General features: G+C 57.5%; 3 protein-coding genes across 3 annotated transcripts; 1 reads left to right on the forward strand and 2 right to left on the reverse strand.

Moving 5' to 3' along the window:
• Positions 1-330: 330 nt before the first annotated feature.
• BTK (Bruton tyrosine kinase) lies at positions 331-12,196 on the reverse strand. The gene is given in 20 exon segments (XM_050901602.1): positions 331-411; positions 548-705; positions 838-956; positions 1,441-1,505; positions 2,172-2,388; positions 2,653-2,824; positions 3,179-3,253; positions 3,404-3,531; positions 3,641-3,723; positions 4,039-4,093; positions 4,357-4,419; positions 4,738-4,919; positions 5,440-5,507; positions 5,614-5,742; positions 7,369-7,450; positions 8,025-8,093; positions 8,359-8,372; positions 8,375-8,456; positions 8,630-8,812; positions 12,189-12,196. Coding segments are annotated over 19 exon segments (1,974 nt in total). The 5' UTR covers positions 8,771-8,812; positions 12,189-12,196; the 3' UTR covers positions 331-339.
• Positions 12,197-12,911: 715 nt separating this feature from the next.
• On the forward strand, positions 12,912-14,863 carry RPL36A (ribosomal protein L36a). The gene is made up of 5 exons (XM_050901776.1): positions 12,912-12,958; positions 13,260-13,365; positions 13,570-13,637; positions 14,592-14,714; positions 14,797-14,863. The coding sequence occupies exons 1-5, from the start codon at positions 12,956-12,958 to the stop codon at positions 14,815-14,817; spliced, it is 321 nt and encodes a 106-aa protein (XP_050757733.1). The 5' UTR covers positions 12,912-12,955; the 3' UTR covers positions 14,818-14,863.
• A 1,440-nt stretch (positions 14,864-16,303) lies between these two features.
• On the reverse strand, positions 16,304-22,426 carry GLA (galactosidase alpha). Its single transcript, XM_050901650.1, has 7 exons — positions 22,260-22,426; positions 21,780-21,954; positions 21,372-21,549; positions 19,752-19,843; positions 18,653-18,814; positions 17,832-18,029; positions 16,304-17,608 (listed from the first exon to the last, which is right to left on the reverse strand). The coding sequence occupies exons 1-7, from the start codon at positions 22,424-22,426 to the stop codon at positions 17,345-17,347; spliced, it is 1,236 nt and encodes a 411-aa protein (XP_050757607.1). The 3' UTR covers positions 16,304-17,344.
• Positions 22,427-23,001: the final 575 nt, after the last annotated feature.

Raw genomic sequence — 23,001 nt, forward strand, 5'->3', positions numbered from 1 at the left:
GGAACCGTTTATTGTGCACAGGCCCGGCCCGCCGCTGCCTGCGGACCCCGGCGGGACTGGCCGGCACCGGGGCTGGCCGGGACTGCGGCCGTCAGGGGCCCCGCCTCTGTCCTTGGCTGTGAGGGGCCCTGCCGGTGACAGGGCTGCGGTGGCGGCCGTGAGGGCCTCTCAGGCCCCTGCTTGCCCGGGGGGTGGCCAGTGCCGTGTCCGTGACAGCGGTGCTGAGGTACCATCCAGTGCGCAGGTCCGTCCCGGCGGGTGGTGGGGCCGCACCAGCCCAGTAGTACCAGCCACCAGCGCCAGGCAGGGGTCAGCAGGCCGGGCCGGCCCAGCCTGCGGTCAGGGCTCCTCGTCCGTGATGTCCAGGATGCTGCCCAGCAGCGTGGTGAAGGTGGGACGCTCCTCAGCCTTCTGCCGTGCAAGAGGGGGAGCCCTGCTGGAGCCTGCCGGCCACCCCACTGCTCCCCACACCACGGGGGAGCCGCAGAGCTGTGTCATCCCCCCCCAGGCCAGCTGGAGGTGATCACCGAGGGTGAGAGCAACTTACCTCATGCCAGCAGCTGTACATGATGGCGTAGACTCGCTCCGAGGCCTGCTGCGGCCGGTAGAGGCGCAGGCCTTGGATGACGTGTTCCGTTGTCTCGCTGTTATTAAACCTCTCATAAGGCATCTTTCCCAGAGAGTAAACCTCCCACATCAGAACGCCTGTTACAGGAAATGGCAGGGACAGTTCATGGCACAGGAGCACCTGTGCCTGAAGCTCGTTTGCAGAGGAGTTTGCTGTTGCTGGGGCACCCTCTCTTCCCGACCTCTGAGTCATTAATGCCATGCTCTTACCAAAAGCCCAGACATCAGACTTGCTGCTGAACTTGCTGTAGAGAAGCACTTCAGGGGGAGACCACCGCACTGGAAACTTTGACCCCATGGAGCTTGTATACTCGTCATCTAGAACGTACCTGCAGCAGATAAATGGATCAGGGTGCCTGTCTTGGATTTCACATTTCACTCCTCCATGCAACCAACCAAGCCCAAAAGGAATTGACAACTCTCAGAGTGACCAGAGGTTGCACTCCGCGTGGGTTTCAACAGGTAGAAATGTCCCTTTGCAAACAAGTATATGTTAGTCAAGATTGGGGAAGGAATAGGGTGACACAGAAGCGTAGCAAAAAGGGGATGTGGAGAGAAAGCTGCAGCCAGGAGACTAGAGGTGGGGGAAAGAAGAAGCAAAGAGAGGGGGAAAAGGGACGGGGGAAGTAAGAAAGCCATGGTGGAAAGTGGAGAGGCAGAAGGTTGAGCCAGATAGGTGAAGTGGAAGGACAGGAGAAGACGGAGGAAAAGCAGAGCTGGAGGATGGCGGGGAGAAAGACTAAAGTGTAGAAGAGACTGAAGGAGGAGATGGGGGACTGAGACAGGAAGATGACACAGACGTATCTACCAGACCTGGAAAGGCCAAAATCCGATACTTTCACAATTCCTTGGTCGTTTACCAAACAGTTGCGAGCAGCCTGTCGATGGAGAGATGGAGGCAGTCACTACCTGCTCCTGCCTCTCCCATCCCCCTGTACCATCTGGAACTTCATCTCGCCCCCACCCACTTAACATTTTGCCTCACTTTGTCCTGCAGGTTCACCTGGATTGGGACAAGTTACAAAGCCCTCAGCAAAGATAGCAAGAGAGGCCTCCAGGCATCCTGTTTATCTACGGAGGCGTGACTTCCCTGGCGGGATTTTGCCTGAACAAAGCAGCGCCAGGAGGAGATCAGGTACGGCACGTAGCAGGACTGCAAGGTGGCAATGCCAGCCCAAGGCCTGACAAACTGCAGGCTCAGCTTTTCATGGGGGTCAAGAGGTCCCTTTTCATGTCTGAGCCAGCGATGCTGCCTTGTGCTGCCTAACGCAAACCCTGCCCTAGCCACAAATGCATTTCTGTCCCCTGGAAAACTACCTAGTCCTGCCCTTTCTGCAATCTCTGCTAACTCGCTGCAGAGCAGTGACTTCAGAGCATCCTGCCCATGCTCGGGTGGGCAGGGAAGCTTGTTCTGCAGAGAAGGCTGTTCTGCAGAGAAGGCTGCAGAGCTGCCTCTCCTCATGTTGATGAACTAGCTGGACCCTGTCTAGGACATGCTGTGGCTGTCACAGAGCTGGAGATGTGTCCTTCAGCCACAGCCCTACCAGGTCTCGGTGCAGGAACTGCTTGGATTCCAGGTACTCCATAGCTTCACAGACGTCCTTGCACATCTCCAGCAGCTCAGCAGGCTGGAACCGCCGCCGAGTTTCCCTCAGGAAGTTCAGGAGGCAGCCGTTGGCCATGTACTCGGTGATGATGAAGATGGGACGCTGCTTGGTGCAGACCCCGTAGAGCTGCACCAGCTTCTCATGAGACAGGTTCCTGTGTTGAGGACAAGGAGGGCAATTCTGAGCATCAAGCAGCAAAAGAAGCATCTGTGGATAAAGAGAGTTTGGGAAGGGAAGGTGCTCCTGGCCCAGACAAAGGTGGAAAAGCTCACTGGGGAATCAACACAAAGGCAGTAGGTTCTCAGATGCATTTTGCAGAGTGTGAGACTGCCTGAGACTGTCCCTCCACACCACCCAGGAGTGCAGCCATTCTGGCAAGGCATATCCAGCACTGACCTGCAGGCTGCTTACCACTTACATCATGACTTTGGCTTCGTCGATAAACTCATCCTCTGACATGGAGCCCTCCCTGATCATCTTGATAGCAACGTTGTACTGGCCTCTCCATTTTCCGTACTTCACCACACCAAACTGCCCCGTCCCCAGTTCCTTCAGGAAGGTCAGATCCTTCGGGTCAATCTCCCACGACCCTAGGACAGAGAGTGCGAGCATAATGTGGGTGCAGGTGACCTCCCGGTAGGGTGCTCCCAGTCATCTGATTGAGCAAGCCCAAGAAGAGCTCACGAGCATGTGCTGCCTGAAAAACCATCCCAAAAAATCTACGAAATCTGAGACCTGTTCTTCCAGGGGATGGGGAGCAAAGTAGCTTGTGGTGTCTCTTAGTCAGTAGTCACCAGAGGGACAGTGAGTGTTGGGAAGTGATTCCTGGGAAAGCTGTGAGCCCTGCTGCCATGGGACAGCCAGGATCCCAGCCCTGGAAAGTTACTGCCACTAGAGATGGGCCCTGCAACCAGGGAACCATGAGGTAGCCCAGGCCAGCTTACCATAGCCGAGGCCAGCTGTGGAAGGAGCACTTTTCTGGTGTTGAGACACGGGGTACTTCAGTCTGGATATGAGTCCTGAAATACAAAAAGGTAGATTGCCACACCACGCTTATCCGCCACATTCCAGCAGGGAACACAAGCCTCCTGCCTTCAGCGCAGGAAGGTGAGGATACTGTCGTGTCAGTAAAAACACTGCTGGCCTCACTTTGTCTCCCAAACACTGACCGGCAGAGTTGTGCTGATGGTACGTGATGAGCTCCGGGATGGTGTTGAACAGGTGCTTTTCTGCCAGGTAATACTGATTCTGCGGGGTGCAGCATACAACGTAATGGCGGATCGTGCCTTGGGGGTCTCTGGAGAGACATTACGTGGGGTCAGCGGCATGGGGAGGACAGGCAGAGGGTGAGGGGTGCCTGGAGGGGCCCTCTGAGGTAGGAACAAGCTGTTCTTTGATCCACTTACACAGGGGACTTGGCATAGACCGAGACAGTGTATTTCCCTGTCTTGCTGGTGGAGTCTCGGACAATGAAGCCCCCTTCCTTACCCTAAAACAGAAAGGGGAGAGGGGATGGGGTGGTTGTGGGGAGGTATGACTGTAACAGGCAAGACTTAAAGTGAGTGAAGATCACAGCATGGCTGGAGAGGGTGTGATAAGTCAGAGAAGTCCTACTTCCAGTCCCTGCTTGTGGGGCTACCTCCTGAAGTGCCTGCCAGGAGGGTAGAGATGGTTCCTGGGGCTGTTGGGGCGACACTCCCCTCCCAGCGCAAGCCAGGGTTGCTCCCATTCTGGACACAGCATGACAGCAGCCCACGGAGGGCTGGTGTGTAGAAAGGACCCAGCCTTGGGAGTCAACACTTACCTCCTGTTTCAGCAGTTGCTCCGCTTGGCTCCGAGTGATATTCTTTGAGTACCACCTGGAACAGGGACACAGCCGTCAGGGAGATCACCGCAGCCACTGCTGTCCCCAGCCTGGTCTGACCCTGGCCCAGCCAGGACAGGCGGTGCAGGGAGCAGGGCAGGGATGGCTGTCATGGGGCCGGAGGCTCTTGAAGGGTGTGCAAGAGGGAGAGCGACCCAGCCAGGCTGGGCTCGCACGCTGCATAGATTAACAGAACTGAATATAAAAAGTCTCTGACCAAGCTCAACTTGCCACGTCCCTGCACCTTCTCTTACTCACTCAAAGATCTCCAGGGAATTGCTGGTTTCAGTGACATAGTTGCTGGGGATGTATCCTTCCCTCCTGCAGGAGAAAAGGGGCTGGTCACACACTGATGGAGGAGGCCAAGGGGAAGGCAGGTTCCTGTCACAGAAGGCTGAGTAGAAATGGGCTCAAAAACCTTGGCGCAAACCCATTTGGATTCATGCTTAGGGAGGGCTAATACCACAGCGTGCTTCCGTTTCCCTCACCCTCCTCATGTGCCATCCCACGCGGGAGCCCGCAGGCAGGCAGCCTGTCCTAACCCCCACAATTCTGCAGAGGTGTGTTTGCCCACCAGTGCATTGGCACCAGGAGAGGGCACCGTTGTGGGCGAGTGCCGCGGGCAGTGAGAGCTCTTACCCATTCTTGTCACGGGCTTTCCACCAGGGCAGGTGGCTTTCCTCCAGGATGAAGTACTCCTCGCCCTTCTGCAGTTGCAGGTCCTGCACGTTCATCGGCAGGTAGTTGTAGAGGGCCACCACCTTCTTCATCTCACCTGCTGTGCTGGGGGCTGGCTCAGGAGGCAGGGGCTTCATCACCATCTTCCCCAGAGCAAGGGAGAGCATGGGACACAGTGAGGCTGGCAGACACACTGTTTCCCAGGCAAGACCCTCCCCAGGCCTGGCAGGGCAGTGGGCTCAGGCCAGGTCAGCGCGGCGTTTGTCTCAGCTCCCACATGTATCTCCACAAGGAGACGAATCCCCCCCACAGCGCTTTTTATTGCAACTTTTCCTCCTTGGAGGCCCATCCTCACAAAAGATAAGTGTTTTCTTTCTACCTTTTGGCTTAACCCGTGACTCCTCCACCCTATATCAGGGCTTCTGTATCCTCCCAGCTCCCCCTGGGGAACCTCAGACTTTCCTCCAGGCCTTTGGGCTCCATCCCCTGGTTCAAGCTCCTTTCTCCCTTAGGGCACCATCTTGACATCCCTGTCCAGAGCAGAGCCCTGGCCTGTGCATCTCTGAGCAATGCCCTGTCAGTCATTGAATGTGTTGGCTTTTCCCAGGTAGACCTTTCCTTAAACACCTTGGTGCAAAGCCACATGCTGACGCTGGCCCCTACCTGGTCCTCCTCAGGAGTGGGGGGAAGAGGCTTCTTTGTCTTGCGATGTGACCGCCCAATTTTTAAACCTGCAGAACAGAAAAGGGACTAAGGTGAGAAGAGATCCCTGGTGTTGTGCTACGGTGGTCCCCAGGGGCTGGGGACGGGGGAAGGGGAGGGTGCCCAGTGTCTTACTGCCATTCCTGCTCTCCAGGATCTGGCAGCCCATGGCATTCTTGGCTGTCTGGGAGCAGCACAGGTACTGGCCATCGATCCAGAAGCAGGGGTGATACTTCTGTACCAGGTCGCTGTTGTACCGGATCACTGTGGCAGAGGAGGGGAGATGTGTGTGACCCGGGGCTGTGTCCCCAGCCCGCTGCAGAGAGCTCTCTGCTCCCTGAATGCAGATGATCAGCGCCATTAGATCATTTCACCCTCTGCTGTGCTACTGATACACAGCCACATGTGGCTCTGCTGCGCTACTGATACACAGCCACATGTGGCTCTGCTGCTCGGGTTTCCTTCAGCTCACTGCTTGTGTTTCGGTGCTGTGGCTATGAAACCCTGTGCCATGAAACCCCTAGCTCGGGGAGGGCCAGGCCTTTCCTCTCAGATTTGATCAAAGCTCTTCAGCAGCTCTGCAAAGGGACACGAGCATGCTGGAGGGCCAGGTCCTGCTCTGACCGGCCCTCCTGCCAGCCAAAACGTGCAGCATCCCCCGGGCTGCTGAGGCCCATGGTCTGCACCTCTTTTGAACCCTTTTTTTTCAGAAGTGGGGAGGGATGCCAGTGCTGTGCCTGGCTTGTCCATAGGGAGAGCAGGGCACTGCCACCATCCCCTGCCTGCTCAGAGACTTCCCTTGCTGGGAGACAGCTCCCTTGCCAGGCAGGCACCGACTGGCTTCCTCGTACTTCTCCCCAAGCTAGAGGGGCAACTGGATGTGCCTAAACACCACCGCAGCACTGTGCTGGCCCATAGCAGCTCTGTGGGGTGCAGAGAGCCTCTTCTCTGGTGGAGCAGGATGAGGGCATCCCAGCAGCGAAAGGCCAGCATTTTCTCTCCCCTTTACCCTGTGGATTTTACACTGGCTTCAGCTGTCACAGCAACCCCTCCTCTCATAGCAGGGAAGTGGGGAGAGGGCTGGCTGCCTGCCGGGGCAGAGCAGCAGGGCTCTCGTGCAATAACCGACTTCCCCGTTATCAGCCTGCTCTGCTTCCGCCTCACTCGGGCAAACTTCCCTGTGTCAATTCGAGCAGCTAATCTCACCCCACCAGCACAAAGCCACAGAAAGATACACATGCACCAAGAGACACATATGGGCAGTTCCAGCAGATTTCGGCCAACTGCAAGCACCCAAGCCCCTCCGCGCAGTGCTGCTGCAACATGCTTTCAGCTCAAGGAGGTAGCACCCATGCAGCTGAGCGTTAGCTCAGCAGCACCAAGTGAGGCTCAGAATGGGTTGGGAGAGATGCTCCCTGGCTTCCAGCAGGCTTTTTGTCCGTGTTTCCTAAAGGGCTGGGGGCCACTACCCTCGCCTTGCATGCCAGTACAGCTGCATGGCCACATCTGCTATTTCCTCTTGCCCTCAATAACTTCTGAGCCTGCTTGAGCTAATTTGGAGCAGGCTTGTGAGAGGGCAAGAAGCCTCAGCTGAGGTGGCTGCAGTGCTGCAGAAGTCAGAGGGTGACAGAGGTGAGTGTCCACCTCCCCCAGGCAGGAGCGACTGGTGTCAGCTCAGGGATGTTAGGGAGCGTGCATGTAGGGGCATGGCCTTAGGAGCGCGCTTATCATGGGAGAAGTTTCTGATCAGCGCTCACTCATCCGTAGACATGGGATAATGTAACCACGAGATAGTGAGCCCCCGGAAACGCTGCGCTCTGGGTCATGCCACAGGCACAGCCGATTGCTTGTGTTTGCTTTCCGAGGGAGCCACAGAGCCCCTAAACTCACCGCTCTTCAGCTGATGGATCCAGCGTTTGCGCAACTCCTCCGTCGGGGAGAAGACGTAGAGGGGCCCTTCGTCATATACCACCTGCAGGACCACACGCCTCAGCACCCCGGCTGGGGGTCTCCCAGGGAGGATGGGGGGAGCCAAGGCTTGCGGCCACCCCAAGCAGCTGGTGCAGAGCACAAGCTGTGCCGGTGTGTGCTGGCCCCGCATGGTGCTTGCGGGACCGTGACGGAGAGGTTATAAATAAGCCCCCTCCCCCGAGACTTTCCACTTCCTTCTCTGACTTTCGGTGTGTCGGGGGCCATGCTGGGTGCCAGCAGGGGCAGGCAGCTGGGTTGGGGGCTGAGCGGGCAGCTGGCAGACAGCATCCCTCCAGCATCAGCCAGGGGACCAAAAGGGGCAGGACACAGCTCAGAAGCAGGTTTCCATCTAAGCAGCCCCCTTAAATAAAGCTGCCCAGTTCCTTGGGGCTCACAGAGGCTCACCTGCCTGCCCAACGCACTGCGGACAGCAGCAGGGCATCCCCAAATGGCTGAGTGACACCTGGCACTGGGGCAGCAATGCCGTGTTTGGCCCCAGGTCCCTCTGGCGTCCTCCCCCAGCACCCTGCAGCCGGGCAGAGCAGACCAGCAAAGGGGGTGCAGTGAGGACTCACCTGGAAGGGGTAGGGGAACCGTTCGATGATTGAGATCTGCTCCATGTTGTTGTAATCCTCTCCTTTCCTCTGGAAGAGAGAGGCAGAGACAGATGCTGGCATCCTGCTGCTTGGCTGCTGGCATCTCCTCTGGGACCCACAGCCTTTGGCATCCCCCTGCTCCCCCTGCCCTGCATCAAGCCGGACCCTTGGTATGGTACGAGCTGTGGGTGCAGAGCCCCCCTGCCAAGCAGGGCTGTCCCCAATTCCCACCACCCCAGGGCAGGGTAAGTCTCCCTACTTCCCCAGCGAGGGGACAGGGGGACACAAGCGGGGACCCTGGGATCTTCCTCACCGGGACCTGCCGCTCGGGGGAGGGTTGTTTTCAGGCACCACCGTCTCCACACAGGTGATCTTCTCAATGTCCACTGAGCCCTTCTTACTGCCCCGGCGCTGCAAGAGACAGGGTTGGTTCGAACGATCGCCAAGGGGGAGACCCGGGGAGACTCAAGCCAACCACCATCCCCGTACAACCACCCCTTGGGCTGGGTTCTGGTGAGGGACAACTGGTGTCCCATGGGCACTGCCATGGCACAGCCCCTGTGGCCCTGGGGCTGCCAACTCACCCCCCGCTCAAAGTCATACTCGTAGTAGGACAGCTTGCTCTCCGTCAACAGGAACAGGCGCTTCTTGAAGTTGAGGGGAGATGTTTTCTTCTTCTGCTGCGAGCGCTTCAAGAAGATGCTCTCCAGGATGACGCTTGCCATGTCGGTCCCCCCAGCCTCCTCCACGCCGTGCTCACCGGGCTGCTGTGGGCAGGACAACACAGACACGGCACTTGCTCAGCTGAAAACCTGCCCACCACTGAACCTCACTCAGGTGCACTCTCCCCGCTGCCTGTGGGGAGCCAGTGGGCGGGCAGGTCAGTGTCGGGTATTTGCGATGTGACCTCTCCCTCTCCCGTCCCCTCTCTGAAGGCAGGCTGTGGACAAAGCCACCACCCAGCCGGCTTCGCCTCCTGCCAGATGCTGGAGGGGCCCCCCAGGCATGCAGACGGACAGACAGACACAGCTGGAGAGGGAGGGAGCCAGGGAGGCTGTGAGAAGCATAGCCCCAGGGAGGAGCACAGAGCCTGAGCAGTGACACCCAGCAGGCTCCCTCCTCCCCTCCAACATCGTGTGTGTGTGTTTGTGTGGGCTGTTTCCTCCTGCCGCACCACAGGCCCTTCGTGCTGGGGACGTGCTGACTTGGCAGTGTGCAAGGGACGGCCGTGGGAGGCCAGTCCCTAAAAAGTTGTGGATAGGTCCTGGCCCCGAATAGCCACAGTGCTGTGCTGCCGAGAGCATGGAGTAGCCCTAAAGTCATCCTTCTCCTCTGCGTCCATGGAGCCTGCAGGAGTGCAGGGATAATGCTCAGCCCCCTTTCCTCCCCTCTGAGCCGCGCTCACCAGAGGCCAGGCTCGAAGGGCTGCCTCCAGCCAGCAACCAGAGGGGTTAAATCCTCCTCCAGCCCTCCTCATCGAAGCTCTCCTCCTGAGCCTCTCCAGAGACAGTCCAGGCAGGAAAGGGCTCAGATGAGAGCCCCGCATCCCACTGCTGCCCTGCCTTCAGAGGGGCTGGAAATCCTTCCTGGCCCATCTCTTGGAGCAGCTCATCCGTCTCGCCCTGTGCCCCTCCATGCTGCACCTGGGCACTGTGACACCCAGACGGTTCCAGCACCCCACAGAGCCACACAGCTGGAGCTGTGGGCTTCTCCTCCTCTGAGGACTGTAACGAACACCTCACTCCAGCCTGTCCCTAATGGGGAGTTGCTGAGCTACGTGGAGCCACTGCTGAACTGTGATCCCCTGGAGCCCTCCTCCATGTCTCCTGCCCCCACCAGCTACATGCCCTGCTGCCCCTTCACCTCCACCTTGTTCCCTTTTTTCTCCTACAAACACAGCTTTGGAGGGCAACCTGGGAGAAGCTGTTTCCCTCCCCTGCTGCCCGCAGCCTGTCTCCTCTGGGGGAGGCTCAGAAGTGGGCCGGAGTCAGGGGTTGAGCCTTCCACTACTCAGCCGGGCAGCCCATCCACTCCCCCCAGGCAGGAGGCAGGCATTGGCTCACTTGCGGCAGGGACCAGGTGGGGACCAAAGATGCCAGGAGCTGGTCCCACCCGCTATGCCTCTCTCCAGGGCGTGCCCCAGCCTGGGGGCAGGAGCAGGGGTGTCCCTCCATCCACTGGTGATGCCCAGACCTCCCAGCACAGATCCTGCTGCTGCAATCCTGACCCTGCCCCACTGCGGTGGCTATAGCCGGAGAGGCTCGGGACAAGCAGGGTTCCCCCCTCCCAGGGTCCCCTCTTCCCTCTGCTTGTGGCCCTCATGGCTCAGGCCTTTCTGGCTTGTTTGGGTGGTTTAAAAAAAATAAAAAAAAACTTAAAAAATGAGTTGTCAGACTCTCTTGGAAAAAACAGCTGCCTCTGCTGGCTGATCCAGGCCTGGGGAGGAGGGAACTGGAGTCCCTGCTGGGGACAGGGCAGGTGGCTGGGGTAGCCACTGACCCCAAGACTGCTGGCAAGGTGGTGGGCGAGCCCAGAGCAACCCCAGCATCCCCCTGTAGCCCCATGCCTCAGTTTCCCTAACTATAAAATGTGGCTGCCAGTCCTGTGTCCCAAGAGCAGGAGGACTCCCATTGCCCCCCCAGCACAGACATGGGGGCTGAACAGAGCAGCCCCAGGCTCCGGCCCATCTTGACTGTAGTGTCGGGTCCCCAGAAGCTCTACCTTGAGTCGCAGCAGCTAGGTCACTGCCAGCAGTGCTGGGCAGATGGGACACGTCCTCATTGTGTCCTCTGGGACAGCGTCGCCAAAGAGGAAAGGACGATGAGTATTTCAGACGGCTGTTCTGCCCCAGCATGGCACAGCCGCCCTGTCCCCAGCACAGCCTCTGTGTCACCAGCACTGTCTCCTTGTCCCCAGCATGGCACAGCCTCCCTCTCCCTGGCACTGCCACCGGCCCCACTCTGTCCCTGCCTGTCCTTTGGGGTGGTGGGTGCCCCACAGGACTCACCCCCACAGCCAGCCATCGCTGCCGTGCTGTGACAGCAGAGGTGGCGAGTGGGTGGGTGGAAGCATGTCCTGTGTGTGTGTCCCCCCCCCAGCTAATGTGACTTCCTGCCACTGTCACACTTTCACCAAGTGTGCTCTGACACCACCACCAGGCCCTGGCCCCGTGCCACCGGACGCTGTGCCCCACCGTGGTGCCAGGGCCACCCCCCCTGCAGGCAGGCGCCCTGGTCCCTGCCTGTGTCCTGCTAAGGAGCCGAGCCTGCCTGCCACTGCTGGTTGATGGGGGGCTGGCGTGGGGCTAGCGTGCTCAGAGCAAGTGGGAAGGGCGACGGGGTGTCTGGGAATGACAAACTCCACAGCCCCCATGTTTCAGGTGCAGCCTGGAGGGTGACAAAAATGAAGGGTGGGAGGGACAGAGGAGGGAATCTCCCGCAGGGGAGAGACTCGGGAACAAACCCAGAGCTGTGCCCCAGCAGCACCCACTGCAAAAAGCATGAGCAAGGAGTGGTCAAAGGCACTGTCAGCACCCTGACCGCCTGCTCTGGAGCACCCCTGGGGTCCCTGGTGCCCACAAACCACCCTGATCCCATGTTCTGCTGCAGCCCCAGAGCCCCTGGCACCCACACACCTCCCCGCCCTCCTGCTTCCGTGCAGCCCTGGGGTCCCTGGCACCCATGCACCACCCTGACCTCCTGCTCCAGTGCACCCCTGAAGCCCCTGGCACACACACACCACCCCACTGCCCTGCTCTGCTGCACCCCCATGGCCCCTGGCACTGTGGTTCCATGGCAGCTGTCCCACCCCCGGGCAGATGCCGCCTGCTCAGAGCTGGCCAAGCTGCCTGACAAGGCTGAGCCTTCCCAGCTCGGCTCACCCGCAGCTCGGCAGCATGTGGCTTGTGCCCGCGATGGCTCTCCCGCCCCCAGCAGGCGCCATGGCCCCCGGCACCGCCGAGGAGGCGAGCAGAGGTGCAAGGCCACAAGCAGGTGCCGCATGGAGGCTCCCCCCAGCAATGTTACCGGGGCCACACCGGCACCCAGGGCACCGCCACCCTCGCGCTCCTCACTGTGCCTCTCCCCATGCCACGTGGTGCCAGGACATGGTTCCCCTGGGCCCTCCGCACCCCGGCGCACTCACCAAGCCCTCCTGCCGCCGCTCCGGCCAGCCGGGGTCCCGCTGTGCCTCCTGCCCCACGCCCGCCCCGAGTGGCCCAGCCTGGCAGGTCGGGGTGGCTGTGGTGGCGGGGAGGCAGGGAGGCACGGCGGGGTCGGCTGCGCAGGGAGGAAGGACGAGGCCGGCCAACCCCACCCTTTCGGTTCCCCTTTTTTTGGTTTCTGACTCAAAAGCAGCAGCTGTGTTTCCTCCTGGAGACAGCCGGGCCACCTCCGTGGGGCTGCTGGGGCTCCGGCCGCGGCCAGGGCCTGCCCTGCACGGAGGGGTCGGGGGGCCTGGACATGGTGCCAGGGGCGCGGGGCCGGGATGCGGGGACTGGAGTGCAGGGCCGGGGCTGGGGCCGGGGTCCGGGCTGTGGGGCAGGTGGGGGGCAGCGCCATGATCCTGCTGGCTGCCTGCCGCTGCTGCCCACATCCCACACCCTGCGCATCCCACAGACCCCCCACCCCAGTCACCCCTGGCACCCCCACAGCCATGTACCCCCACTCCCTACACCCTGTACCCCCACTCCTCCGCAGCCCCCCACCCCGCAAACCCCGCACCCCCCCCAGCCCCTCCTGCGCCCCCCGCCCGGGGCCGCCGCCCCGCTCTCCTCCCACCGGGAGGGGGCGCTGCAAGCCCAGTGCCTGACGGGCCGCTCGCCCTCCCTGCGCCCTTCCTCTCTATGGTCCCCCGCTCCCATCTGCTTCCGCTTCCGGAACGCTCCTTCTTTTCGGGCGGCGGCTGACAAGATGGTGAGTTCTGGCGGCTCCGGCTTCATCTGCTGCCATCCGCCCCGGCGGCGGCTTGCTCTGCCCGCCCGAGGCGCCGACCGCTGCGGTGGGTGCTTGGCCGGCGGCTACGCTGAGTCGGGGCGGCGGGGGGAGGCCGTAGGCCCGGGATGGTGGCGCAGGACCTTCCCGAGGGGAGGGGAAGGGCGGCCGGGCTGCGCTCTGTAGCGCCGGGGCGAGGGCGTCCCCGGAGTGCGGCGTAGCGTCTCTCCAGCTCCCTGCGCGGCTCCTGGCCGTGCTGACCGACTTTTCCCTGCCCCGCCAGGTGAACGTCCCGAAAACCCGTCGGACCTACTGCAAGAAATGCGGCAAGCACCAGCCGCACAAAGTCACCCAGTACAAGAAGGGGAAGGATTCTCTCTATGCCCAGGGTAGGGACGGGTGCGCTCCGGGGCACGGCCTGGGGGAAGCTGCGTGGGGTTGTGGGCTGAGCACGCGGCTGTGGGAGAAGGGAGGACTGCTTTTGATCGGTTGTGCAGCTGCAGGCTGAGGTCTGCTAGGGTTTGGTAAGAGTGCCAGTTCTGCTTGTAGTGTGTCTTCAGTTGTTGCCTAAACAGACGCATTTCCTTCTGTAGGAAAAAGACGCTACGATAGGAAGCAAAGTGGCTATGGGGGCCAGACAAAGCCTATCTTCCGTAAGAAGGTGAGTGCTGCTCCTGGAAGGAGGACCTGAAACTTTCAGGGCAATCCACATCCCCAGCTGAAGGGGGACGCTTCAGCCTCCTGCAGCCTTGGGGTGGTCCTGTGCTCAAGCCATGTTATGGCAGCTCTGTGCTGGTAGTGCTGTCCAGGGAGTGTAAGTTCTCCATCCACATCTGCTCATCTTCTGTGCTGCTCCTGTCTCATGTAGATGCTCCTTTATTTGCAGGAGTGACGTAGCATGTGTTTGCAGAGCACATTCTGCAGGGAGCCTTGGCGCTGTAGGGGAGCGGGGTCTTATTGGAAGTGATACTTTCAATCAAAGGAGTGTTTTCTTCACTGCTTGCCAAAGGCGAAGAGTAAGGGAAAGGGGTGATTGGTCGAGGCTTATAACTGGTGGTTACTGCTCTGTCCAGCTACTGCAGTAGCCTTGCAGCTTTGGATTCTTCCCTCTGTAGTCTTTTGGGTTTCATCTAAGTTCTCAGTAGCTGCAGGTCTGCATTGAGCACATTGTGTCGCTGCTCCTTCCAGGGAAAGTTTGTCAGTTATGCTGCTTTCAGGTGTTTCTTCTGCCGGGCTTTCTGCTAAACTTCTCCTGAGCACTGTCAGTCTGTTCTCTTACACTGTAGAAGTGCCTGTTCCTTGGCACCTTGGCATTCACTGGCACCGACTTTATTCCAGTGTGGCTGATCTCTGCAGGGGACCAGCCCTGCCCCACTGAATGCTTTTGCTAGTGTCCTTTATTGTGAAGGTACAGATCCACTATACTCTTGTAGTGGTCTTTAAGATGCCTTCTTGTTTTTAATGGAGGGAGCCTAACTGTGGTGGTAGTCCTTTACACTTTGAGAACAAGCTGCTGAATCTTCAGGAGTGCAGATAACCAGCTTTTCCTGAGAGTGACAATTTGTCTGCTTGTGGACGTTTTGTTCATTGATACACTCTGCTCCTCTCCTCTCAGGCTAAGACCACGAAGAAGATTGTGCTGAGGCTGGAGTGTGTGGAGCCCAACTGCAGGTCCAAGAGGATGCTGGCGATTAAGAGGTGCAAGCACTTTGAACTGGGAGGAGACAAGAAGAGAAAGGTACGTTTGTGTACCACGAGTGGCTGAGAAAGGGTGGCGACATTCAGTGGTGAATAAACTGACTCTCTCTTCCTTCCTGCAGGGCCAGGTGATCCAGTTCTAAGCACCATCCTACTTGTTATGGACCATATTAAAGTATTTGGAAGTGATCCATTGCTTGGTTTTGTGTATCATCTTCTCTTGTCGGTGGGGTGGGACTTGGAAGTACATCAACCCAACAGTAAGGTGTTGCTTGCAAAGCTGCTTAGTAAATGAACAGTTTGTAATCTGAAGGCTTTTGACAAAACCCTGCTGATGGCTGGGATCTCCTTACTGTGTTACCAAGAGGTTTTAGAATATATGTAGAGCATGAGGCTCTGATGGATTTTTGCACCAGCGGCTTTTCTGCATGAGAGTTGTGCTGCTGCTTTTCTCCAGGCTTGTTTATGAGCTTCCATGGTAGAAGGCTGTCTTCAAAAGGGCCTCCTCTAAACTTCTGCAGCTTGTTTCATTTAAAACAGTTCACGTCTGTATTATAGTGGTTCCATTTCAGGAATGCTATGGTGCATTTGAATTGTTGGTAGATGAAGTTGTGATCGGGGAAAAAAAAAAAGCAGAGCTGCCTGAGTAGGCCTTTTTCCTCTCCAAGCCTTTGCCTGAGAGGAGAGGCAGGTAAGATTCCTTGCACCCAGCAATGGTTTCAACACAGTAGGGTCCAGAGTAATCTGAACTCCCGCAAACAGCCCCTGCGCTTGGCTGTAGGCCCCTCTCTGCCACCAGGAAACAGCCGTACTGCCCTAAGGGGCAACGCATGAGCAAAGGCCCTGGAGCAGCTAGTGGGTTTAGTACCAGGGGCTTCATCAGATGAAGCCCCACCTGCACATTAGGCAGTGGTTATGTGCTGCGGCTCAGCTACGACCTGTGTGCAGTGGCTGCGAGTGTTACGGTAGCTCAGAGACAGGAGAGGGACAGCTTCATGCCCATGGTTCATCCAGCTGCATGCTGTCACACTGAAAGTGATGGTGTGGCAGGCCTCAGCTGCCTGCCCCCTGTGTCTGACTGCTGTTGGCACCTCTTCTTAGAATTTTCTTTAAAAGAAAAAGCCCAAGCACAGCACTGAAGTTTCAAATGAGTGGTGACTGATTGATAGGCAACTACCAAGAGTGTGATACGTATCTACCCTGGTAGGACAGCCTACCCTGGGCTTTGAAGGGATCATCCACTTCAGGCAGCAATATGCTCCCTGTGAGTAGGAAGTCCACTGTTGGCAGGTACTGGGAATGTGATGTGGAGCTCTCTCAAGAGTAACTTTCTAGTAGTGGAAATATAGAGCTGGAGGATGGAGAAATACCTCTTCACATCTTCATAGGGACTGAGAGCGCTCAGTTACTGAACAGTAACAGAATTTGTATTTTTGCTTATTCAGTACTGGCTGATGTGATTGGTGTTTTCAAACTCCTGCTGCTTAAGCTGTCAGCAGCAGTAGCTTTGGCCTCTGCCTGTGAGAGGGACTGTATGGCTGCATTGTGTCAGCTTTACTGAGCGCTGTTTGTAGTAACAGTGACAAATTTTACAAGAACTTAAGTGACTGGAACAAACTGGCCTGTTTTCTAAAACCTGATTTAATTTCAGATACCACGCTGTACTCCTGTACAGTGGAACTAAGAAAAAGCTTAGCCTTTTTAAGGGACATTTTAATCGAAGTGCTTAATCACAGAAGTAAGAACAAATCAAGACATCCTGATTGTGTAGTAGTCAGAAGAGAACATAGTTGTACGGGATGGTTGCATAAGTGATTAAGTATCCATCTCCTGTCTCAGAAGGACCTGTGTTATTCAACCTAAAGGCTACTGCCAGCAGTGGAAACTAAGCACACAGGTATTTCTGGAAGGCAGCTCACTGAGGAAGGGGACCCCAGTGGCCCCATGAAGGGTGGAGAGGGAATTGTCATCTAAAGGGAAGTGACAGCCACTGGTGGGAGGAAGACTCCTGGGGTAAGGAAGACTCCTGGGGTAAGGAGAAACCCTCAAAAGCTGAGTCCTAAGGCATGATACTTAATCACATTTATACTAAGCAGGCAGCTGTAAAGAAAGCAGTTGTTAAGAAGTGCAGTGATTTAGGCCAGTCCCTGAGTTGTCAGAAGGTGGAAGTAGATGTCCATGCTCTGAGGAGAGTGTTGGGTTTCTTCAGCAGGGTAGGAGCAGCTTTTCTTGTTCTTGGACTGTGTGCCCCAGCCTGGCAAAGCAAGAGCAAGGCAGCCAGGGTGTGTTTCCTTATTGTCCCTGAAATGCTCAAGGAGAGCTGTAAGATGCTGCATGTATCCTTTGCATTTCTTTGGTTGGCAGCGGGCATTAACAGGAGTTGTTGCCCTGCTGGGGCCCTTACAGCCCCTTGGAGAAGGAGTTAGGTGAGATGCTAGAAAAAGGGTAAACAGAAGAGAAGCAGCACCCCTTTCTCTGTTATCTCTTGGTGATGGAGTGATGGGTATTTGTCACATTAGTCTCAAGGTTCAAAGTCCACGTAGAAGCACTTGAGTAGTGAACGCCTGAGGAGAGAACAAAGGCACCCCGCTTGGAGGAAGGAGACAGGCTTCTTGTGACAAGAAGTTTAGACAGAGTCTGAGGCTTACGAAAAGATTGCCTTTGCACCTCCTACAGTGCCACTACTTTCAGTAGCACAGTGCCTGTTGGGTTCACCTCCACGCTCAGGGAGGAGACCCAGCTGTAAACCCCCCAGTCCCTGCTGGCTGGCAGGATCTGCTGGACAGAGCATGCTGGGTTGCAGGCTAGCCCATTGCCAAGGAAGGTGAGGGAGAAGGTGAAGTTCTGGGGTCCCCCAATCTCCTGCTGGTTCAGCACCGCCACAGCATAGGCTTGGCCAGACAGGGGCCGCTCCCACAGCTCAAAGTTCTTGTCCTGCCAAGGAGAAAATAAACCCAGGGCTTAATGTTAGGGGAGGCAGAACTGATGGTCTTCATGCCTGTCTGTTTAAGCAGGCTTCAGGAACAAGTGGGCTCACTGGGCTCCTGTTCCCAAACGCTGAGCACTCCTCTGTACCCCATGTGTCCCCAGTGTCCCCTTTCTGAGGAGGCTGGCTGCCTGTGCCCCACACCGCACCCCCAGCCCGGTCCTGCCATACCTTGGTGATCTGGTATCCCTGCTTGCCCAGCGGATCCTGGTTGATGGCGATCACCTCTTTGTTCTGGAGCAGCCACTTGGCATCAGGACTAATGTGCCGCAGGTCGTTGGACATGAAGAGGGGAGCTGCCATAATAGCCCACATTGCCATCTGAGTCACTGCCTGGTCCCAGCTGAGTCCAAAGTTTCCAATCACCAGCTGTGACAAGAAAAAAACCAAAAGCCTGGTAATGCTGCCCGCTGAGGAGAAACTGGGCCACCAACCTGGCCCAGCACTGGCAAATGACAGGATGCTGAGGGTGTGACCCCGGTTTGGGGACTGGTTAGATAGGCTGAGTGCCAGGAGCAGGACCAGCTGGTTGGGAAGGGCAAGGCATGACTAGTGTGGCAATTTAGGATGAACCACTGGTGGAGGTAAAGGATTCTTAACTGGCTAGGCAGCATTTAAGAATCTGCTTTTGGATGCAGCTACTCCTTCCTTGCAATGCTGGCACCCAGCCTGGCACCCAGAGGTTTTCCCTCTGGTGGAAGATCAGCACTTTGGAGACTGTCTGCCACTGCCATGCCTGTGTTCAGAACTGGCACTGCTTGTAGAAGCTGCATTACAGAGACAGCGCTTCCTCAGTACTGTCCATAGCTGTAGTTCTCTTTCCCTTTCCAGCCAGGGACCCTCTCATCAAGTTCCTGATCCTAGGGCCCTGTCAGAGCCCTTCCCCTCAATGCTTCTCCCCCGATTCTCTCCCTTTCCATCCTTCTCAGCCTACAGTCGACAAAAGGATTTTTTACTGGTGCTGCAAGGGAGGTGGGCGTTGCTCTACTTGCCATGTCAGGATCATTCCAGCCCCCTGGCCCAGCTATCTTCACAATGCTGTCCTGGTGAAGTGCTGTCCAGTCCAAGATACTCTTGATGCTGCTCCAGGAATCATAGACATCAAAAAAGTTCCTCCAGTGATTGCAGTACTGTTTGATCTCCGTGTAATTGGGCTGCCAAAAAAATGAGTGTGATTAGCCAGAGAGCCTGGCCGTACAAGAACAAGACTGTACACAAGGCTAGACTGGATCAGGGATAATTTAGGGGAGAACTATGATAACACCTTCCATCACCAGCTATCTGGATGATCTAGTGCATGTTGGTTCCCTAGGACGCCTTGTGCCCAGTAACTCTGGTCCTCAACGCTCCAGACAACACTATTGCTTCCCTTGGGAGAATAGTTGTGTCCACGTAGCTCTGTTGTTAGAAAATTCCTTTGAGCGCTATTTTACTGAAGGTGTGACGGGGCCAGTGGGATTAAACCGTGACATCCCAGTAATTACTGCCATTTCTTGGGTTTACAGCCTTCAGTGACTAATGCATTTAATTCCCAGTGGGAGGGAATGGCACCATCCTGTCATGGCTGGCACAGGGGAAGCCAGCTATGGGTGGAGAGCAATATGTCGGTCATGGACCCTGGCTGGCAGAAATCTGTTGGTAAACAATGTGGAGAATTCCTATTAAATAGGCTGTCCTAAAGTCTCTCTCCTGGTCCCTAGAGGCAACTGTAACGCTGAGTCTGCAGCACTCTGCATCCAGGAGGAATAACACCGAACTCTCTCCTAGCTGTGTGTCTGCATTGCCAATGTTTTGTTGCTTGGTTCCTTGGAGACAGAAAGCAGATGGATGCTACTGTGTTCTTTGGCATGCTCCAGCTGGGCTGTGCCTTCATGCTGCAGGATCCTACTGAATTCTTTTCAGCAGAGTAATGACTTGCCTCAGGTACACTTCAGGGCTCTAGAGGAATAAGTGGTTTTCCTCCACCTTAGAGTATTGTTCTCTGTCAGACCAGAGAGCAGCAAGTTTCTCGGGAGGCTGTTTTGCAGTCTTAATGCTTTTCTGTTCTTCCCACTTTCAGTCCCAGGATAAGCCTTGAGAAACACTCCTTACCTGCTGCATGGGCCTCAAGTAGAAAGGCCACTCACAGGAGTACACAATGCTCCTTCCAGTCTTGTTCAGGGCCAGAGACATGTGCCTGTAACCTAAAGGAAGGGGACAGACAGAGGTTACACAATCTCCTTGGTCAAACAGAGGAACTAATCCAATGTCACAGGCTCAGGTTTCAGTTCAACTCTTGCAAAATCAAGGCTGAACACTATCACGGCTGAAACACCACAGGGAGGACAGGGGAGCTTATAGTCTGCAGCCAGTCTCCTGCATCCCAAGGACAGGTGAGCTTCTTCACAGCTTTGCTACAGGTCATGGGCAGGCTTATTGCTCCGAGACTGCTGATCTCTTTGTACACACAGCCATGGGAAGAGGCTGCAGTTTTGCTGTATGGCATTTTTCCCTCTAGATACCTGGGAAATACAAGTTGGTATCTATCAAGCTGCTGAGTACAGCTTCGCTGGGTAATGTTGCAGGAGTATGCTCTTACGAGGCATTTGCGCCATATGGACTGGGCAGGAATGCAAAAGCCCTAGTTTTTTCCTGTCCCTGTCCCCAGACAGGCCTGTTTGTTAAGTCTCTTTTAATCAGCAGAGAGGGAACAAAAAGTTTGCTCTCTCCCCTGGAACTGCTTCAATACAACTGGATTGTATCTGGGTTACACATATGATCCAACAAGAGCTTTCAGCTCAGCTGTCACTTATGGTGCTGAGCTGTGCTCCTGGTGGCGGCAGCTGGCATATGCCCCACCAACGGGCTTCGATGGGATTGTCACTTGGGCAGGTTCTCCCTGCCAGGCAGAGCCAGGACTACATGCAGGATTCCTGCTGCCAAACACTGCAGTGCTGACTGTGCCAGCAGCGAGAGCCCAGTCAAGAGAAAATGGCCTTCCAAGTTGCATTGTTCTTCCCACAAATCTGCTCCTGTGGCACTGGGATTTGCTTGTGCTTGCAGAGAGTCTATAGCCAAGCCCCCTCGGCACAGTGAGCTATTGAGCTTTCAGCTGCTGACTTGCCAGCCTGTGTGCAAATAACTTCTGAACTGGGATTTACACCGGCGTGCTTTAAAATGAAAACCCCAGTAGGATTTTCATGCCAGAATTCCCTTCATTTTTTTCTGTTAAAAGCCCTGTTAACTGCCCTTTTTATGGCTGACACAAGCTGTTCTAGCTTCAAGCTGATCCACATTGACGTGGCCTCACCAAAGGGATTAAGGGCTAAGTGTGTGAAATGCTCTGAGCTCTCCAGTAAAGGCACTGCAGAAGGGCAAAGCCTCTGCTGCATTAAGAGCTGGGGCAGCAGTCTGCACAGAGCCCCCGGAGTACGCAGTCAATGTTTCCGTGCTCAGCATGATGCAGTCTCTGGTGTGAGAAAGCCGCTTTTTCAAGCTGTGCACACCAGTGAAAGCTCCAGGAGGCTGAACAGGTAAAAAACGCTTAGGCCAGCAACACTCCCTACCTTGGGCTTGGGAACAGAGTCTCATACCTGCTTTTGTAAGCAAATCCCTTAAATTAGTATGCTCAGGGAAAAGCAACTCCCTGGAGCCCATCCTAGGCCTAGAATTGCTGCTGCCTGCAGAATATTCCCACCCCATGGCGCAGTCCTGCCTTGAGCCCACGCCTACCTTCTGCCAGCAGCTCCAGCGTGCCAGAGTTGCAGCCATCAAACTTCAGCAGGTCCACGCCCCAGGAGGCGAACGTTTGGGCGTCCAGGTCATAGTGGTTGTAACTGCCAGGGAAGCCAGCACATGTCTTGTTCCCGACATCACTGTAGATTCCCAGCTTCAGGCCCTTGGAGTGGACCTGCGCTTGCAGACAGAAAGAGAACTGGGGATGTGGCAGCTGCAAGGCAGGAGGAAGTGGAGCTGGGCTGGCAAGGAAAGCACAACCCCACTCTGGCAGGCAGGGCTTTAGCTCAGCAGCTACACAGTCGTTCCCCACCGACCTTCCCTCTCCTCCCCTGCTCCCAGTGTGGCTGCAGGTCAGGTCCCCAACTGCTGTCGCTGCCCTGCGCCACGGCAAGTGGCACTCACGTAGTCAGCCAGCTTGCGGATCCCGCTGGGGAACCGTTTTGGGTCAGCCTGGAGCCTGCCACGTTCATCCCGCGTCGGGGCCATCCAGCAGTCGTCAATGCAGAGAAACTCGTAGCCTGCGTCCCTCCAGCCCTCGGCAGCCATCACGTCGGCCATCTCCACGAAGAGCCACTCGCTGGGTACGGGGAGGCAGCACGACCAGGAAAGAAAGTGGAGAACGTGGCAGCCCGATTTCTAGCACGGACGCGGCAACCGTGCCGCCCTTCCGCCGAGGGGCTGGGCCGGCCACGAGCACACAAACGGCAGAAGAGGCACGGGGGCGAGCCTGGCTCTCTGCCCCGGCACGGAGAAGGCACACCGGGTGCCAGGGGACAGGGCCACAGAGCATCGCACCGGGCCGGCTGTCCCTAGCCCTGACACCCCCAGTGCCGGTACCCCCCACCCCACTCCCGGGGCACCCCCGCCCGCCGCCGGCGGTACCTGACGCAGCGGCGCGGGTCGGTGGCGCAGTCGGTGCCGCAGAGGAAGCGCTCCCAGTGCAGCCAGCCCATCGGCGGCGTCCGCGCCAGCCCGTTGTCCAGCGCCAGCGCCGCCGCCAGCGCCGCCGCCGCCAGGGCCCAGGGCAGTGCCCGCCGCACCGCCGCCATGGCAGCTGCCGAGCCGCCGCGACGATGGGCTTTCCGACCGACCAGTCGCCGCGCGGCGCCCGCCACCCCTCCACCAATCCCGGGTAGCGGGGCTCACCGCGGCCCGCCCTCTTCCGGGCGATCACGTGTGGGGGGTGGTCACGTGACCAAGGAGGAAGGGCACGTGGCGATGGGGGCGAGGCCTGGCCGGGCCGGAGCTTGTCTGGGGCCGCCTGCTCGGTGCCTGCCGGGGCATGCGTGGGCCAGGCCTGCCTTCCCCGGCTGCTGCACCGAGGCCCCCGTGAGGTGCTAGGGGGGCTGTGCCCGGGGGGCTGTGCCCGGGGTGGGAGCTTATGCATGCGCCCTCTCCCTGCTGCCGGGCCCGGTCCTGCAGCAGCGCGGCCTCGTGCCCGGGCTCAGGAGCGCCGGAGCTGTCCGTGAGGGCCTGGGGGGGCTTAGGGCTGCCGTGAGCACAGGGGTGGTGGGTTTGTGCGTGCTCTGTGGTGTCAACGCTGACCGTGTGAGGACAGCGTCCTGTGGAAGGGGGGTTTGTTCCCCACGGGCCCAGGGCTTGTTTTTGCCTCCAGTCTTCACCC

Source organism: Gymnogyps californianus, chromosome 9 (assembly GCF_018139145.2).
Source record: "Gymnogyps californianus isolate 813 chromosome 9, ASM1813914v2, whole genome shotgun sequence".
NCBI classification, from domain to species: Eukaryota; Metazoa; Chordata; class Aves; order Accipitriformes; family Cathartidae; genus Gymnogyps; species Gymnogyps californianus.